The sequence below is a fragment of the Chenopodium album genome, chromosome 20 (genome assembly GCF_948465745.1).
Source record: "Chenopodium album chromosome 20, dcCheAlbu1.1, whole genome shotgun sequence".
NCBI classification, from domain to species: domain Eukaryota; kingdom Viridiplantae; phylum Streptophyta; class Magnoliopsida; order Caryophyllales; family Amaranthaceae; genus Chenopodium; species Chenopodium album.
Genome location: NC_137853.1, coordinates 34,537,990 through 34,557,790, shown reverse-complemented (window position 1 = coordinate 34,557,790; position 19,801 = coordinate 34,537,990). Strand labels below are relative to the sequence as shown.

At 35.5% G+C, this 19,801-nt stretch overlaps 1 protein-coding gene across 1 annotated transcript; it reads left to right on the top strand.

The window, feature by feature from the left end:
* The first annotated feature begins 419 nt into the window (after window positions 1–419).
* Window positions 420–5,891, top strand: LOC145597087 (protein neprosin-like). The gene is made up of 7 exons (XM_081653262.1): window positions 420–524; window positions 619–702; window positions 2,090–2,245; window positions 3,692–3,844; window positions 3,946–3,999; window positions 4,476–4,613; window positions 5,511–5,891. Exons 1-7 carry the CDS (start codon window positions 420–422, stop codon window positions 5,889–5,891), a joined length of 1,071 nt encoding a protein of 356 aa, XP_081509388.1.
* Window positions 5,892–19,801: the final 13,910 nt, after the last annotated feature.

The window sequence follows — 19,801 nt, the reverse complement described above, 5'->3', positions numbered from 1 at the left end:
ATTGGAGGAAATTTTGATAAAAATTGATATTAATGGTTTTGAAAAAAAATGAGACTATCATTTTTAGACTTTAAATTGGGGCCTGTTCATATTTACTGAATTGAGCTGAACTGAACTGAACTAAACTGATTGGAGCTGAACTGAACTGAACTGAACTGATTGGAGCTGAACTGAACTGATTGGAGCTGAACTGAACTGAACTGAAATTAAGTAAATGTGAACAGGCCCTTAATCATAAGAGACTGTCAATAATTCTAACTTTTTTTGGCAATGTTTCTCCTAAGCCAATCAACGAAAATGCTCTTGATTTCTTTACTAATTTTGTGATCTTATGTATACTTATATATTATCTTACTTCTCTACTATAGCACCATAACTCATTTCTAGGACAACAATAGTTAGTGGTGGAGTTAGGAAGAATGGCTTCTTCAACATCATTTTTAGTGATTTTCTCTTTATTAGTTTTGTGTGGATTATGCGGCACAACATTGTCTAACGTACAAGAAGTGAAGAAGACTATCAAGGTAATTTAGATTGAATTCAGTCTCTTCCATTCCATAGTTCTCTTTATGCCTTTATGTAACTACAACTAATTTGTTCTGAACTTTTTTCCAATAGACAAAACATGGTGTTTATGATTGTGTAGACTTTTACAAACAACCGGCGTTTAATCATCCATTGCTCAAGAATCATGCATATAAGGCAAGTTATTTTATTGTATGAATATAGTGTGTATGAACATATTTAACTTTTAAAGATTATATAGTTATCCCGTTATTTATTTGGTTAAATTATTAAAATCTCCATTCTATAAAAGTTATCACGGTTTGACATTTTACGCTATTAATGAAACGATTAGTATCTCTAATTATCGATATTTTGAAATTATTTTTAAAAATAGGTATAAATATAATATACATTGAGATGATTCAAACAATATCTCACATGACTATATTTTATCACTCGTGGCTATAAATCAGAAAAGTTAATTAAAGTGAAATTTGTGAATAGTACAAAAGTCAAATGGTGTCGACTAAAATAATAATAGAGAAGAGAAAGGAAAGGGGAGGAGAAAGAGGGAAAGGAAAGGGAGGCGAGGGGAGGGATAAGGTGACTTTAATTTTCATTTTGCTTTTAAATCTCGATCCCAACAATGGAAGGATTTGCTTTATCAAAAGGAAAAAGAAAAATGGATCCTTCCAATATCTTATTCTCCTTCCCTCCTTGTTTTAGATATCCAAACAAAGGATAATGCATATTTCCTTTTCTCTTTTCTTCCTTTTCCTCTATATCCTTCTATCAGGCTTGACACTTAGCCGGTGCAAGGTGAGCGGTGGCACAGGGCCCAACTTTGTTTGGGGGCCTCAAGATAACTATATTTATATAATATTTACAACGAATAGATATCAATCGATAAACTTTGGTTAAGTGGTGTAAGAAGCTTTTCCACTTAGATTAGGTTGTAAGTTCAAATCCCAATACAACTTGCATTTATTTATTTATTTTTTGTTATTTTAAAATTTAAATTATAAGGCAATTAATCAATTTTTGAAGCGAAAATGCTATTAATTGAGTACTACTTTGCTTTACAAAACTCTCTATCATTTCATTAACAAAAGGGCCTAGTTTTATTCCAACTGCACAGGGCTCCATAACCATTGGGACGACCCTGCTCTCTATCCATAGTACATGTTAAATTGTTGATGATTAGTAATACAATATACTTGTATATCATAATTTATCTATCTAGGTGTTAAATTGTTGATGATTTGTAATATACTTGTATATCATAATTTATCTATCTATTACCTATTACTAAAGACGAATAAAAGTAACACTTGGCAGCATCATATTTGAGTATTGTATCTAAATAATGACAATTGATGTACATAAAAAAAATCTAAAGTAAACTTTCTAAAATATTCATTGTTTATTATAACTATTATAATGGTTATATACTTCATAATTGAATAATTGGTGTGTCGAGTCCTTATACTTTATACCTTTTTATAATTTAATTTTCATTATAATTATTTAACAACCGTGCATTTATTGCATGAGAATTGATCTAGTTTTTACGTATGTGCAGATACCGAACTTGGAAAAACTTCAAGAACAAAAAGGTGATGACGACATAAAACTCAAAGATGGTGGTTGCCCTTTTAAAACCGTTCCCATCCTAAGAACCAATTTGAATTCCAGCGTCTTTGACATTAATCAACTTGAATCTCCTGATAAACATTGTGTAAGTTTATTTGTTAATTGTTTGGTGTATCTATTATATAATTATAGAGATTTTTCCTCAACTTTTATCCACAACACTCCAAAACTCTAATTCTCAAAATCTTTGCACTTTTTTTTTTTTTTTTTTAATAACTTCCAACTTTTTTTAAAAAAAAATTTTAAACTATAACTTCTACTTCAATCACAAATTCTTATATGTGGCTGGCCACACGATGTAGTCGGCCATAATAGAGATTACTTTGATAGTGTTATAGGGGTTACCCGATTAGTGTTCAAGGGTAACTTTATTAGTGTTACAGGGGTTACTCCGTCAGTATTATAGGGATTACTTAATTAGTCAGTGTTGTAGGGGTTACCCTGTCAGTGTTTTAGAGATTACTTTATTATTTTACAAGCGGTCACACGGGGCGTGTTCGGCAAAATGTAGCTGTAGAGGTAGCTGTTAGCCGTGCTGGTGGCTGTTAGCTGTATGTGTAGCTGTTAGTTGTCAACTAGTTGTTAGCTATGAAAATAAATAATTCAGTATGAGTGTTTGGTAAACTAGCTGTTAGCTTTAAAATTCTAAAAAAATAGAAGAAATTCAACAGCTACCTATCTTTTCACAAAAGTAAATAATGTTAACTTTTCACAAAAGCTACTTCAACCACTAAACTCTACCCCCACCACTACATTCCCAAACACTCATAATTTTTTCTATATAGTGGTTTGTATAAGTCAAACCACTAAAAGCTACCTAAAAGCTAGTGCCGAACATGCCCCGCTGTGATTAGCCGCACACAAGACGTGCTGCACTTCTATACATTTTAATTTAATTTTTTTAAAAAACAACACTAACTACTTTTAAAAAAAAAAACACCACCCATAAGTACCTATTCAAAGATTTGTTTAAAAAAAAAATATTCAAAGATTTTTTTTCGTGGCAAACTCACAACAAATATATTTATACGTTATACGTTCTAGTTATGAAAATTTTATAATTGTCAATTAAAATATTTATTCATTAAATACTCCATCCTCGGTATAACTTTCTTTGAAAGGTAATTCATTTGCGCCACTTACGTAGTTTCGTGTATTTGTGCAAGGACATTCTAATTTCATTTAGAAATAAGTACTCTTTTTTTTTAAAAAAAAAGATTGCTACATTTGGTGATTTATGCGGTTATGAAGGAAAACAAGATAGATAGTGGAAAGTTATTTGTCATATATATCAATTATTATTGAAAATAGAATTATTTGTGCTGAGACTAGGTTATATTTTTATAAATAGGAATATATAATTGCTTTTGGAGTAAATAAATATTTTTATAAATGAGAATATTTTATACGGAGTAAATAAAAAAATAAAAAGTTTGTGCAATGATATGACATATGCATAATTAACTGTATTTAAGATAATAAGATAACAGTAATACTAAACATGGGTAGTAATTGCTATTAATTGGTACAGGATGCTATAGTTCATACAAATAACTTGGACAGGAAATTTTTGGGAGTTGGTGGGGTACTCTCAATTTATAAACCTGTTGTACAACCTAATCAATGGTCTACAGCGCGAATTAAGCTTTTAAATGGTGACGATAGCTTTGAAGCCGGATGGATGGTAAGATAAGTATTTAAATTAGTATTTTCCGTTCTTTAAATTGTCTTAAATCACATACAATATATATATATAACAAATTTATTTTGGGTGGTCAATTTTAGGTAAATCCTGCTATATTCAAGGATAATGAAGCACATTTGTATGCAAGTTTCGCTGTAAGCATTTTTTTTTTTTTTTTTTTTTGAAATTGCTACCCACCTATTATAGATGGGTTCATTGTAAGCATTTTTATCAATTATTATTATAGGTTTTAAGTTTTTTTTTACATATAATAGTGAAACATGAGTAGTTATAAATAAATACCAGGTACGTATTAGTAAAAAAAATTAAGGAACCAAGACTTATCTCTTTAATACTCCACATAATTTCTTACTCACTTTTCTTATTTAATATTTCTTTTAAATTTACTCATTTGTAAGTGTTGTAACAAATTTAAGAAATTAGACCCAGGCCACCACTTTTTTATTACTACATATAAAAAAAAAAAAAAAATTTATATATCACTTTTCTCTCCTATAATTCAATGTATTTCTTGGTTAAGTAAAAATGTATATTTGTAAATTGAAAAGTAACGGAGGGCATATGTACTAATATTCTAATATTCTTGTATTTAAAAAAATAACTTTGATAGGCCGGGGGAAAAGGATGCATAAATCTTGAATGCCCAGGTTTTGTTCAAGTGGCTAAAGACATGCCTTTGGGTGTACTCCCAAGCAAGTACTCTGAATATGGAGGACAACAACAGGTTTGGGGTTTATCAATTGTCAAGGTATAAGTCCGCAACTAATGTTTATTTATTATTTTATTTAGAATGACTATTATTAAGCTCAGTCGTCATGCCCCACCATTAATTATATACAATTAACAATTCTACACTCAATCTCCACCAAAAAAACAAAAAACAATTTTACACTCAATTCATGACTCAAATCTTTTTTAAAAAAATAAAAATAGAAAAAATATTAATCATATTGTCATTTACTTGTATTACATTTTGACATTTTATTTTTAAAAAAAAAAGAAAAAAAAAAGACATAGCTAAGTAGTTATTCATCTGATGTTAGAGGTAAAAAAAAAAAATGCATCTGATGTTAGAACTTGAGGTTGCATATTCAATATCTTGTATAGAATATATTCATGATTTTTTACATTTTGATAATTTGATTGCAACAAATAACATGAACTTATAAAAGCTTATTAATTAGTAATACTTCTAGTGTTAAGATTAAAGGTTGCATGTTCAAATTTTGTATAAACTAGTTTTATAATTTTGAAAGTAAGTTGATACATAGAATAAATAAATCTTGTACATAGTTTAAGAGTTGTTTTTTGTAATTTCTCATCAAATTCCTCCAAAAGTCTAATTCTGCAATTTTGTGCACTCCTTTTTTTTTTTTTTGTTTTTTGGGAAGTTATTAGGGGCTTTGGTTACTTATTAAGCTACTTTTGATGTATTATAAACTAGCTTTTAAATCTCAGCTGATGCATCGAGTTACAACATTAATTCTGTGATTGAAATTCTTATTTATATTTAATTTTGGTAGAATAACATGTATAAATTTAAATGTACAAATTTATACAATCCATACTTTTAAGCACGTAAAATGAAGCTTGATTAACATACCCGGCCCATTCTTATTAATATTCATGTTTTGTGAGCGTGTAGCATCAAGATGATGGAAATTGGTGGTTATCATTTTCTAATACAAAAAGAGACATCGGATACTGGCCCAAAGAATTATTTACTTCACTGAAAGAATTTTCCAATCAAGTTGAATGGGGAGGTGAGATTTTTAATCCCGAACTTAGTACTCCTCCTCCTGAGATGGGCAATGGGAAGAGGGCAATCTATAATCCTAAATATACAGCATCAGTATTTAATGCTACATACGTCAATGAAAGTTATGAGAATGTGATAGACCCCGAAGATACTCATAAGGTTTGGGAATGTGAAGATTCATATACTGTTAAAGATGGTGGTTTTACATCACAACATTTAGGCCGAGTGATGTATTATGGAGGCCCAAATAGTCCTTTCAACTTATAGTGATTTTGTAAATTCATCAATATAATAAAGAGTTTTATTTTTTTCATTATAGTTGAATCAAAAGCGTCAAGTTTGGAATTTAATTGCTTTATTTTAATTTTTGCTCGTGTCGTCCATTAATCGTGAGATTGAGTTTCGTCAATCCAAAAGTTACGCAGGGTTAATAGGATTAGTAATTGTTTTCATAATTAGTTTAAGGAAAATCTAAATATTATCTTTTAATAAGATATAATTAAGGTTTTCACTTTCCTAGGGTTAATTTTTATCTTTTAGAGTTCTATGTCCTATAAATATGCTTTTGATTTTCATAAATAAAATTAGAGTGTTATGATTATTTAAATTGAATAAATCGTTGATTTAATTGCGAGCTTGCGATTGCTTTAGTTTTTGCAATTAAACTAAAAAATTTGATCTAGATTTCAAAATTGAACCCTCAAGTCTTGCGATTGATTTGAGTCTATACCAAACCCTATAATCCACCACGATAATCCACATCATCTTGCTAGTTGGTCTGAGGACGCCCCGGTTGATCAAAATGATTAACGTTTATTGTTGATCAAATGGCAATCTCGTATTCCGCAAAAAGTGTTATAATAATATATATTCCATTACTTTTTAGTTGGCACATGGTAACTCCCATTTAACGTTGGAGTTAACGTCTAAAGGAAATAACGTCAAAGAAAGAGAATATAAAAGTTTCCTTTTCACAAAAGATATAGAGCATGGGGTTCAAGACTTGTTAGATATTTTTTTTTGTTTCATTAATTCTTTGGAAAAACTAAATACAATAAGTCGAATTAACGAATTTTGGGTACGGTGGTCTTCCAACATTGAAAAATTAAAAAAAAAAATAAAATAAAAGTCTAACTTTGATGTCCATTTTTTTTTAATAATAAGTATTGTTATATGTGACCGGTCAAACAAGTCATTAATTGACTTATACCATACTAGTTTTGTGCTCCGCCCGTGCGATATCTGGGTAGTTCGTTTATTCAATTTAAAATTAAACTTTTAGTTTACTCATGTTTAATTTGATAGGCGGGTAATACGACTACCCATATGATAGCTAAATGAGAGATTGATATAAATTTAGAATATTTGATGTATTAGTAAATTCCCCCAAAGTCGTCTTCAAACTTTGGCGAATCTTGAAATAATTTAATAATACATAGTATCTACTATCATTGTCTTTTAAAAAAATTATGAAGTACAATATAACAGTCATACTTGTACAAGGTTGTGAACAATTTTTAATAATCTTAAATGAATCTAGCTTTTGTAAAACATATTATTAGTTGATTTTAAATAATCTTAATTAGTGGATTTCTTTATTAAAAAAAATTTTAAAAAAAAACTTAAATGACTCTTGTTTTTAATTACCTTTTAAAACAATAACGCTATTAGACGATTGGCTAATATTATAAATTTATTAAAGACAATTCCTTAGGAATTTTTATTCATATAGACTAATATTGATTTGATAACAAATGAAACTCTAATAATTTTATATCCTAAACAAATTTAATTATCAAGAGCTGGCTAAAATTTTAGCTTTATGGAATACTAGATGAAGCCTGTGCAATGTACGGTTTGTTTGAATTTTTTAAAATACATTTTTTTGTACTTATGTGCTAAAATTTGTTACATATTTAATAAATTTCCTAATATCAAAAAAATAATATTTTATATTTAATTAATTTAAACTTAAAAATATCATTTGCCAACTTTGCTTGCGTGGAATTTGAATTAATTAATTCTAAAAGAAATTAATAATCGGCTATAACTAAAATTTACATGGCGCACTAAGAAAATTAAATCCTACGTGGCTCTCTAAAATCTCGGGAAAAAACTCCCCTTATATATATTAGATTACTTATAAGATATTTTTTTTTTAAGTTGCAATCTATTTTATTCCTATGGAAAATTAAAAATCCTATTGGAAATAAAACTCTAAGAGAAAATTCCTACTCCACCTTTCTCTTTAGGACGTTGCAAGACCTCCCAAGAAAGGAGATGTATTAGGAAAGATATCATAGAATCTCTAATTAATTATCTTATGGTAGTATTATCTTATCTTAGGAAATTATTGTTAGTTTCCTAGTTTGATATTATTTGGTATTATCTTCTCCTTGTAGCCCAAGGAGTCCTCTTGTATAAATATTTGATCATAAGCAATGAGAAGGGCAGGTAATTGAGTATCAATCTTAACATGGTATCGGAGCCGGTTAACCTTTCATAAATTTTTATTTTTTTTTTTAACAACCGTACACGATGGGTAATACAACACCTCCACCTCATCGTGTTAATGGTAAGTGGATTATTGATACCGGTTGCTCACATCATGTGACCGGGGATGCTACTTGTTTATTGGAAGTACGAGATGTTTCTCCTTGCAATGTAGGACTTCCGAATGGCAAAAACGTGGTTGCCATGAAAGAAGGCATTGTAAAAATAACGGAGAAAATTACTCTTCATAATGTGCTATATGTTCCTAAATTAAATTGTAACTTGATTTCGGTTTCACAATTGTGCTCTACTAATAATTGTGAAGTCATAACTAACTCTACATTGTGTACTATACAGGACCAACGCACGAGGGAGGTGATTGGAACGGGTGATCTAAAGGATGGACTATACTACTTAAGGGAGGAGGCATCAATTGCGACTATTTCGATTGAAGATACCTTGACCCTTTGGCATAAACGGTTGGGACACCCATCCGAAAAAGTTGTAAAGTTACTTCCTTTCCTTAGCAATTCTAGTGGTCATTTAAATAAAAGTTGTGAAGTGTGTCATCGTTCTAAACACACTAGAGACAAATTTCCTTTAAGTAATAATAAAGCTTCCCGTATTTTTGAAATAGTGCATTGTGATCTATGGGGCCCTTATGCCGAACCCTCGTCTTGTGGTGCTCATTATTTTTTAACATTGGTTGATGATTACTCTCGTGCTGTATGGATATATTTATTAGTGGATAAAACAGAGGTCTTTAAGATTTTTATGTCTTTTATTGCCATGATTGATAGGCAATTTTCTCAGAAAATAAAAATCGTTCGGAGTGATAATGGTACCGAATTTTTTTGTATGAAAAATTATTTTCTTGCCCAAGGTATCCTATTTCAAACTTCATGTGTAGGTACACCTCAACAGAATGGGAGGGTAGAAAGGAAACACCAACACATTCTCAATGTTGCCCGTGCCCTTAGATTTCAGGGGGGGTTACCAATTTATTTTTGGGGGGAGTGTGCTCTAGCGGCGGCTCATATTATTAATCGTACACCCTCTATTTTACTTGACAACAAAACTCCGTATGAAATGCTATTTGGTACCCCACCTTTATTTAATGAGTTACGTGTGTTTGGTTCCTTGTGTTTTGCTCATAACCAAAGGGCAAAGGGGGATAAGTTTGCAAGTAGGAGCCGTAAGTGTATTTTTGTTGGGTATCCCTTTGGGAAGAAGGGATGGTATTTGTTTGACTTGGACAAAAAGGAATTTTTTGTGTCACGGGATGTACGTTGAGGATGTGTATCCTTACTTAGATGCCGAGAGTACTAATATTGACATAGCCATGGATGGGATACAAGCTACAATTAATTTGGGGGAAAACATGGATTTTTCACCTCCTATTTTCGACAGTGAGGAGGGGCAGCCACCCATGACCGTCGACCCCATAGCCGAGCAGTCACAGGCAGCTGCTTAGCCACGCAGCCCTGCCACGGCTGACCCCACTGCCACGGCAGCAGCTCGGGCAGAAACTGCCGAAGACCCCACGGCAGCCGAGTTGTTGGGACGTGGGCATCGACCGAAATTCCCTAACCCAAAATACCGGGATTTTGTCACTCATATGAATGTTGCTCGAAATAGTCCATCCGACACTTCACTCACTCCAATTGTTACGCCTCCCTCAGGTATGCTGTATCCTATAGCACATTATGTTAGTTGTGATAAGTTTTCTGCAAAACACCGAAATTTTGTTGCAGCTATAACAGGTGGAAAGGAGCCCCGATCCTTCAAAGAGGCAATGCAAGACCATGGTTGGAAGATGGCCATGAAAGAAGAAATGCGTGCCTTAGAAGCCAATGGCACGTGGACTTTAGAGAAGCTTCCTCCCGGGAAGAAAGCCCTTGGGAGTCAATGGTTGTATAAAATCAAATACAACTCTGATGGGAGTATTGAAAGATTGAAGGCAAGGTTAGTTGTCTATGGTAACCATCAAACCGAAGGCATTGATTATGATGAGACTTTTGCCCCGGTTGTGAAGATGACTACAGTTCGTGCTTTTCTTGCCATTGCTGCTTCTAAAAATTGGGAGTTGCATCAAATGGATGTTCACAATGCGTTTCTCCATGGTGATTTAGAAGAAGAAGTGTACATGAAACTTCCTCCGGATTTTACCACTGATGAACCGGGTCTTGTTTGTCGCCTTCGAAAGTCTTTATATGGGCTCAAGCAAGCTCCTAGATGTTGGTTTGCCAAGTTGACTACGGCCTTGAAGAAATATGGTTTTATACAATCATATTCGGATTATTCCTTGTTTACTTACACAAAGGGATCAATTCAATTAAATGTGCTTGTGTATGTTGATGATTTGATTGTTGCAGGGAACAATTCTACAGCTTTAAAATTGTTCAAAAATTATTTGAACACTTGCTTTCATATGAAGGACTTGGGCGTTCTAAAATATTTTCTTGGCATTGAAGTAGCAAGAAGTCGTACGGGGTTGTTTTTGTGTCAACGAAAATATGCACTTGACATTATCTCCGAAACGGGTCTTTTGGGGTCAAAGCCGACAATGACTCCTATGGAACAAAACCATCACCTAGGCCGTGCAAGTGGGCCTATTCTTGCTGACCCAGAGCCGTACCGCAGGCTGGTGGGCCGACTTGTGTATTTAGCTGTGACTCGGCCCGATCTAACCTACTCTGTGCATGTTCTTTCTCAATTCATGCAAGCCCCTCAACAAGCTCATATGGAGGCAGCTTTACGTGTAGTACGGTATTTGAAGAGTACCCCGGGTCATGGTATATTGCTAAGGACGGATGGAGATCTTACTCTTGAAGGATGGTGTGATGCGGACTGGGCCGCGTGCCCTTTAACGAGGAGGTCAGTCTCGGGCTGGTTGGTTTTCCTTGGCCATAGTCCGATTGCTTGGAAGTGTAAAAAGCAGCCCACGGTGGCCACTTCGTCTGGTGAGTCCGAGTATCGTTCAATGTGTGCTATAACAATGGAAATGAAATGGTTGAAGGGTCTACTTCTAAGTCTTGGGGTTCAACATCCTAAAGCTATTCCAATATTTTGTGATAGTCAAGCCGCGATTCATATAGCTCAAAACCCGGTGTTCCATGAACGAACAAAACACATTGAAGTTGATTGTCATTTTGTTCGAGATGCAATTCAAGAAGGTCTAATTACTCCTATTCATGTGCGTACTAATGAGCAACTAGCGGATGTTTTTACGAAGGCCTTGGGTAAACAACAATTTGATTATCTTCTTAGCAAGTTGGGCATCTTTGACCCAAGTGCTCCAACTTGAGGGGGGGTATTAGGAAAGATATCATAGAATCTCTAATTAATTATCTTATGGTAGTATTATCTTATCTTAGGAAATTATTGTTAGTTTCCTAGTTTGATATTATTTGGTATTATCTTCTCCTTGTAGCCCAAGGAATCCTCTTGTATAAATATTTGATCATAAGCAATGAGAAGGGCAGGTAATTGAGTATCAATCTTAACAAGATGAATCCCACGTTTTTCATCATTCCCTCCCCAAATAAACTTTCGAGTTTTCTTGTCTATTTCTTCACAGATAGTTTGTGGGATCTTAGCGGATTGCATCGAATAAAGCGCCATCGTAGAGATTGTGGACATGGCAAGAGTAAGCCTACCCGCCATAGATAGGTATTTAGTCTTCCAATACCTGCAAGTCTCCTGTCTATTTTCTCACATAAGTGTTGGAAAGTATCTTTGGTGACACGGCTTGTGAGGGTAGGCATACCCAAATACATGCCTAGATCATCCGTGGCTTCCATATGGAGGGCTGCACTTATCTCAATTTGCTGTTCAGGACTCACATTGGCAGAAAAGTAGACACGCGACTTTGGTAAACTAACTTTCTGTCCAGATCGAGGCACGACAAAATCTCTTGATGCAGCATTGCACTATTTGTGCTTGCTCGACACTTGCTTCGGCAAAGAGTATGACATCATCCGCAAAAAATAAGTTTGAAGGCATCGGACCATCACGACTCACACGTATCGCTTTCCACCATTTATTAGCAATCGAATCCTCAATTACTTGATAGAAACGTTCCAACACATCGAAAATAATTAAATAGGGAGATAAGGGGTCTCCTACTTGACGAATCCCTCGACTCGGAGTGAATCTTTTGGAAGGTTCCCCATTCCAAAGCACTTGCAAAGAAGCTGTAGAGATGCACTCCATAATCAATTCTATCATCAAAATTGGAAAATTCATATCAACCATAGTATCTCGAATGAACGACCACCTCAATCGATCATAAGCCTTCTCGAAGTCAATTTTGATGGTCATATACCCCTTAACTCCTTGCTTTCGTCTCATAGTGTGAATCACCTCTTGCATGGCGACGACATTATCGGTGATTTGACGCCTAGGAACGAAGCTAGCTTGGGTATTGGAAATAAGTCGAGGAAGAACTGGCTTCAAGCCACTACTACAAAATTGCCTATATAGAGCGCCTTAAATAGGCAACATATATAGGATGCTTTAGAGGCGTTCTTCAACTAGGGTGTCTTGTAAAGTTTACAAGACACCTCTTGAAGGCGTTATATAGAATGCTTATCATAGATAAGTGTTTCCAATGCTATGTACCAAATAGTTAGAAAACAAAGAAAATGGAACGCTTACGCCTATAAAAAGAGAACGCCTTTCTCAAAAACCAGTTCTCTTTTTATCCTCTTTTTTTTAAAAAAAATATAAAATGATTTTAAAATATTTATACGGAAGCATTAATTTAGTCTGGAACGTATGTAATAGATTAGATTTTAAGTAAGAAAACTAATGCTTTTTTAAATTAAGATTAGATCAAGTAGTGTACACTGTAGTCTGTAGAGATCAAGTTGACTAGTAAATTAAGATTTCAATTCAACTTAATAATAATACATACATAGCAGCACAAAATGAAATCATATGAAAACAGCAGGGAGATGCTGTTTGAGCAAAAGTTTATTGTGAGTTTGAGCAAAAGTTTTCAGTTGGTGCCAAAGTTCATGTCTTTTTGCAGGATCAGGGCTTGCGTAGACGGCTGTGAAGTACCACGGAGCAGCACCTGTACGGCGAGTAATATCCATGGTTATATGTTGATTGTGTTTGTAGATTGGATCCACTGTGACAACATCCAGTCTCCAATACACCCATACACCTCCACTAAAGCCCATTGCGTCGACTCTAGTGTGACATGAATAACCAAGAATTGAAGAGATTTTTTCTGATTGATTTCCACCCATATGGGTTTCAACCAAAACCTGTACATCCGGTTTATGAGATTGAGCCAGATCTTTGTGAGAGGTGATAAATTTCGATTTCAATTCAATGATAAATGTATAATAAATTTGGAGTTCTATTTATGTAATCAAATAGCAAAAACAATGTACGATGGTACAGATAAAAGAGATGATTAATGATGGAACTTTGGCGCTGAAGTTCTTATCTCTCATCTGTTGTGTATGACCTTTAATTCTTTGAAAACAATGAATTCATGGTTTCTGATGGAGTTGCATGATGATCAAGTAGTGTACACTGTAGGGAGGAAGGGGATAAGGCCTAGTTTTTTAAAAATAGAATATTTTTGTCAAAGTCAACTAAATGAATGATCTTGATTTAATACTGACAAGTGTACGACCATGATTTAAAAGTTACAATGGCTACAAAATTTGTGTTGCCATTGTAAAATAAGCAAATGGGTTTACATTTTTAAAAAAACCAACGCAGTACGTATTACACTAAATTTAGTACCTATTACACTAGTACCTAGTACCTATTTGAATTGGTTGATTATGACTATAATAACTGAATTGGTTGATTATGACTATAATAACTGAATTGGTTGCTTATGAATTTTCCTTATCTCCTCTGTTTTCCTTCACCATCACAGCAACCCCCATTACAAATATCTCTTCTACTATTGCACATCCAATAAGTGAACAAGACATGGTAATAAACAAAGGTAACTTCATTCATTCATTCATTTTTTTCGTTCTGATTCCAACTGTACTTGGATCAGATTATTACGATGCTAACGTTGCCGGAAACTTCCACGAAGTTCCGGCAATTGTAATGGTTAAAATAATAGGTTGTTTAGTGGGGGGTGTTCTTATGGCACTCCTCGTATATTACATATATTATTTGTATTTTCGCTATTTTAAACCAACTCGAGTTCATCCCGAAATCGAGTTAGTTTAATAGTAGATATAATAAATTAATACGGTATTAGTGTATTACAGAGTATTATTACTGTTAGATTTCGACAATCCTAATCCTAATCTCGTTAGGAATCTAGTAAGATAAGTATACAAAATATATCAAAAATATATACAAATATCCTAACTCTGCGACAAATATTATCCTAAACTATAATATCTATCAATTACATTATGTTTCAACCAATAAAAAAAAAAAAAAAAAAAGAGTAGTATTACAATATGTTTCAAAAAAAAAAAAGAGTAGTATTACAATATGCATATGTTTGGAGGATCACTCTTCTTCTGATCATAACCCCTGGTCAGCCAAGTTTGGGATTGCTTTATGGTGGATTTGGCGTTGGCGCAACAACTTTGTATTTGGAAGAAGCAAGGAGAATCCAGTTGATATTGGAGCTTTTTTGAAGGTTCGATTTGATGAGAATTGGAGAAGCCTATTTGCAGATGAAGATGCCAACTCAAAGGGGAGCTCTAGCACGAAACAAGAGAGTTATATTGGCCGGAAGTCAGCTCCTGCTGGTTGGTATGTTCTCAATTCTGATGGTGCTGCCAAATTAAAGGATCTCCTGGTTTGGCTGGTGGTGGAGCAATTATTAGAGACCATATGGGGAATTACATTTCTGCAATTTCCATCAAGTTGGGCAGGTGTACAGCTTTTCGAGCTGAGGCTATGGCTTTGAAGCGTGGGATTGAGCTAGCTCGCAACTTACAAATAAGCAAACTTGTTATCCAACTCGACAATCTAGCATGTGTGCAAGCTTTGAACTCAGATGATCAAGGAAGGGGTGAGTGTGCTCATTTTATTAACGCTTGTCGCTCTTTAATTAACAATACCGATTGGGAAGTGAAGGTTGTCGTGTTTTTCGTGAAGGGAATCGTGCGGTTGATTGGCTTGCTAATCGGGGGGTGACTCAATCTATTGGTCTCATAATCTTAGGTACTGCTCCCTCGGAGCTTCGTAGGATAATGGAGGAGGATGTAAGAGGTGTGGGCGTGTGGCATTCCCTCGCCTCATTCTGTTGGGGTCCAGCCCACTTTTGAGCATAAGTCTTATGAACTTGTGCTATAGCTTATTTTTGGAAGAAGCCCAAAATATTATCTCATGTGTTAAGTCATTGTTGGACTTTTATTTAGTGACTTCCATTGAAAGCTTCACAAGGTTTTTCTTGGTAGCCTAAGGTCAACTAAGGGAGTGTGGCTGGCAGAGCAAGAAACACAAGAAAAATCAGAAACAAAAGGAAAGGAGAGACAAGGGTTTCATAGAGTGCTTCTAGTTCGGTTTTTCAGGGACAGCTTCCAGAAAACTGTCCGTTGCCGGAGATTCAACCGTTGGATCGTGCTGAAATTTTGACAGCTTGTTGAGGACACATAGGGCCTCTATTTGAACGGTTGGATCGTTGATTGAAGCTCTGGTTCGTCCGGAATTTCTGCTGGACAGAAACCTACGTTTTTGGTGATATCACTCACTTTTGCTCTCTTCTTGTTAATCTCTTATTGTATGATGTTCTTTGGTGGGTTGTAGTTGTTGTGAACATAATTGGGTTCATTTTGCCCTCAATTTTATCATAATAAGAGAAGAAGAAAGGGTGGACTCCTTACGTCCCGTGGTTTTTACTCTTCGCATTGAAGGGGTTTTCCACGTAAAAATTCCGTGTGTTATTTGCTTTACATTTCTGTTTTATTGCTGCCAATTTGCTGTCCATATGGTTATTTGCTTGGTGAACTACTTTCTTGATTATTTGTGGTAATTGAGAGTGTTGATCTTGGTTGATAGTCTTTGAGTTGATCCTTGTGGGTGTTGTGTGTACTACTCGGGTCCTACAGTTGGTATCAGAGCGGGGTTTTATTCTTTCCGTGGTTATGGAGTCTACTAGTAGTAGTAGTTCAATGGTTAAATTGACATCAACCAATTATTCCATTTGGCGACCGATGATGGAAGACTTGTTATATTGCAAAGACTTATATGACCCAATTGAAACAACCACAAAGACTGATGATGGTAGCATTTCTAGACCAGCAAAACCTGAAAAAATGGAAGAAAAAGAATGGGTAAAGTTAAAAAGAAAGACTTTAGGGACTATTAGACAGTGGGTTGATATTAGCATTTTCAATCATGTGTCTCAGGAGTCTGACCCATATGACTTGTGGAAGAAATTGGAAGGTCTTTATGAAAGAAAGACCGCTCATAACAAAGCTTCATTAATCAAGAGACTTGTTAACCTAAAATTGAAAGGTGGGAAGTCAGTTTCTGAGCATCTTAGTGACTTCCAGGATATCATTAACAAGTTGACTACTATGAAGATTGTTCTTGATGATGAATTGCAGGCTTTATTCTTATTGAGTTCATTGCCAGATAGTTGGGAAACTTTAGTTGTGACTATAAGTAACTCTGCTCCAGATGGTGTGCTATCTTTGGATGTGATCAAAGAGAGCATGTTTAATGAAGAGATAAGAAGAAAGGAGATGGGAGTTGATAATTCACAGGCTCTTGTTGTTGAGAACAGAGGAAGAAGCAAGAGTAGGGGTCCCAAAGGTCGTGGTAACTCAAAAGGAAGGTCCAAGTCTAGAGATGGGAAAGAGACTAGGACATGTCATTACTGCAACAAGGCGGGCCACATCAAAAAGTTTTGCTACCGTTGGAAGAAAGAACAAGGCAAGAAGCAAGACTCACAAAAAGAGGGAGATGACAGAAATACTGCAGCAACCGCTTCTAAAAGTGATGATGAGGTCACTTTAATTTGTGCAACCGGTGAGTGTCATCATGTTGATAGTTCAGACACAGAGTGGCTTGTAGATACAGGGGCTTCATACCATTGTGTTCCCAAAAGGGAGTATTTCATGAACTACCAAGCTGGAGACTTTGGTAGTGTGAAGATGGGGAACCAGAGCTCAGCAAGCATTGTTGGGCTAGGTGATATTAGTGTGAAGACAAGTGTTGGGTGCATGCTTACATTGAAGAATGTGCGCCATATTCCAGATCTACGCCTTAATTTGTTGTCTGCTAATGTTCTTGATCAGGAGGGGTTTCGGCATACTTTTGGTGATGGTAAGTGGAAACTCTCTAAGGGTTCGATGACAGTTGCTCGGGGCGAGTTGTGTTGCTCTTTGTATAAGACATACTTGAATGTTTGTTCTGGTGAGCTGAATGCAGTTGAAGAAAAGAATTCTCCTAACTTGTGGCATCGAAGATTGGGACATATGAGTGATAAGGGATTGAAACTTTTAGCAGGTAAAACATTGATTCCTGTTGATAAAACTGTTTCTCTTGACCCTTGTGATCACTGTTTGGCAGGAAAGCAGCATAGAGCTTCCTTTTCAGGAAGTCTACTAGAAAGCAAGCCAAGTTGGAGTTAGTACACTCCGATGTTTGTGGTCCCATTGAAGTTGAATCTCTTGGTGGCAATAGATATTTTGTCACTTTCATTGATGATGCTACTCGAAGAACTTGGGTGTATATGTTGAAGACAAAAAGCCAAGTGTTTGAGGTCTTCCAGAAATTTCATGCCATGGTAGAAAGAGAGACAGAAAGAAAGCTGAAGCGTCTCCGAACTGATAATGGTGGTGAGTATACTTCGAAAGAGTTCAAGCATTATTGCTCACAGCATGGCATAAGACATGAGAAGACAGAGCCCGGTACACCACAACACAATGGAGTTGCAGAAAGGATGAACAGAACCATTGTGGAGAAAGTGAGATGTATGCTTAGAATGTCTGATCTTCCTAAGACATTCTGGGCTGAAGCAGTTCAGTGTGCTGTGTATTTGATCAACCGTTCTCCATCAGTTCCTCTTGGTCTTGACATTCCAGATAGAGCATGGAAAGGGTGTGAACCTTCATATTCACACTTGAGAGTCTTTGGATGCAAGGCATACATGCATGTGCCGAAAGATCAGAGATCGAAGCTTGATTCCAAGACCAACCCATGTGTTTTTGTTGGCTATGGTGATGAAGAGTATGGCTTCAGACTATATGATCCTGAAAAGAAGAAGGTTGTGAGAAGCAGAGATGTAGTATTCTTTGAGCATGAGAAGGGTGCAGATCTTCTGAGTACGAGGTATACTCCTACTTCAGAATTGACTTTTGATACTACTGATGATGTTTCTTCTCCTATACCTCCTGTAAATCAGCCAGCAGATGAGAATGTTGAGGAGAATCATGAAGATTTTGGTGAGGTACAACCTGATGGTGATGTACCAGTTCATGATGAGGATGGTGTTCATGATAATGATGGTAGTGTTGATCTTGACGAGTCTTCATCAGATGAGGAAGAAGTTCATGAAGAAGAGGTTCATGAGCAGGGGGAGCAGCCTACCCCTCAAGTTGAGGATACACAGGTTCGAAGGTCAACCAGAGAGCGTAAACCTTCAACAAAGTATCCAAGCTCAGAGTTCATTCTACTCACTGAGGATGGAGAGCCAGAAAACTATCAAGAAGTGTTGTCTCTTAAAGAGAAAGATCTATGGCACGATGCAATGAAGGAAGAAATGGAATCCTTACAGAAGAATGAAACTTATGAGTTGGTGATGCCTCCCAAGGGCAAGAAAGTATTGAAAAACAGGTGGGTTTTCAAGAACAAGAAAGATGGTGAGAAGATAGTGAAGCGCAAAGCCAGATTGGTGGTAAAGGGATGCAACCAGAAAAAGGGCATTGACTTTGATGAGATCTTCTCTCCTGTTGTCAAAATGACTTCTATCAGAACTGTGCTGGGATTAGCTGCAAGTCTTGATCTTGAGTTGGAGCAGCTTGATGTTAAAACTGCTTTTCTACATGGTGACTTGCATGAAGAAATCTACATGGAGCAACCTGAAGGATTTGAAGAGAAAGGGAAAGAAAATTTTGTTTGCAAACTGAAGAAGAGTCTTTATGGGCTTAAACAGGCACCAAGGCAGTGGTACAAGAAATTTGATTCGTTTATGACAAGCAATGGTTATAAACGAACTTTGGCAGATCCTTGTGTGTACATTAGAAAGTTTCCTGGAGGTAACTTCATCATCCTTCTTTTATATGTAGATGATATGTTGATAGTTGGACAAGATGCAGAAATGATTCAAAGTTTGAAGAAAGACTTGTCCAAATCATTTGACATGAAAGACTTGGGTCCTGCAAAGCAAATCTTAGGCATGGAGATTGCTCGTGACAGGAAGGCTGGAAAGTTGTGGCTTTCACAAGAAAAGTATATTGAACGGGTGCTTGAAAGGTTCAATATGAAGCATGCCAAGCCAGTTAGTACACCACTAGCAACACATTTCAAGCTAAGTAAGAAAGCTTGTCCTACAACAGAGAAGGAGAAAGAAAGTATGTCATCTATTCCTTACTCTTCTGCTGTTGGTTCTTTGATGTATGCTATGGTGTGTACTAGGCCAGATATTGCACATTCTGTCGGATTAGTGAGCAGATACTTATCCAATCCGGGTAAGGCTCATTGGGAAGCAGTGAAGTGGATCTTCAGATACT

Coding starts and splice junctions, on each gene's coding strand:
- LOC145597087 (XM_081653262.1), top strand. CDS start 420: ATGGCTTCTTCAACATCATTTTTAGTGATTTTCTCTTTATTAGTTTTG. Junction 703..2,089: donor TCAAGAATCATGCATATAAG/GCAAGTTATTTT, acceptor ACGTATGTGCAG/ATACCGAACTTGGAAAAACT. Junction 3,845..3,945: donor GCTTTGAAGCCGGATGGATG/GTAAGATAAGTA, acceptor GGTCAATTTTAG/GTAAATCCTGCTATATTCAA.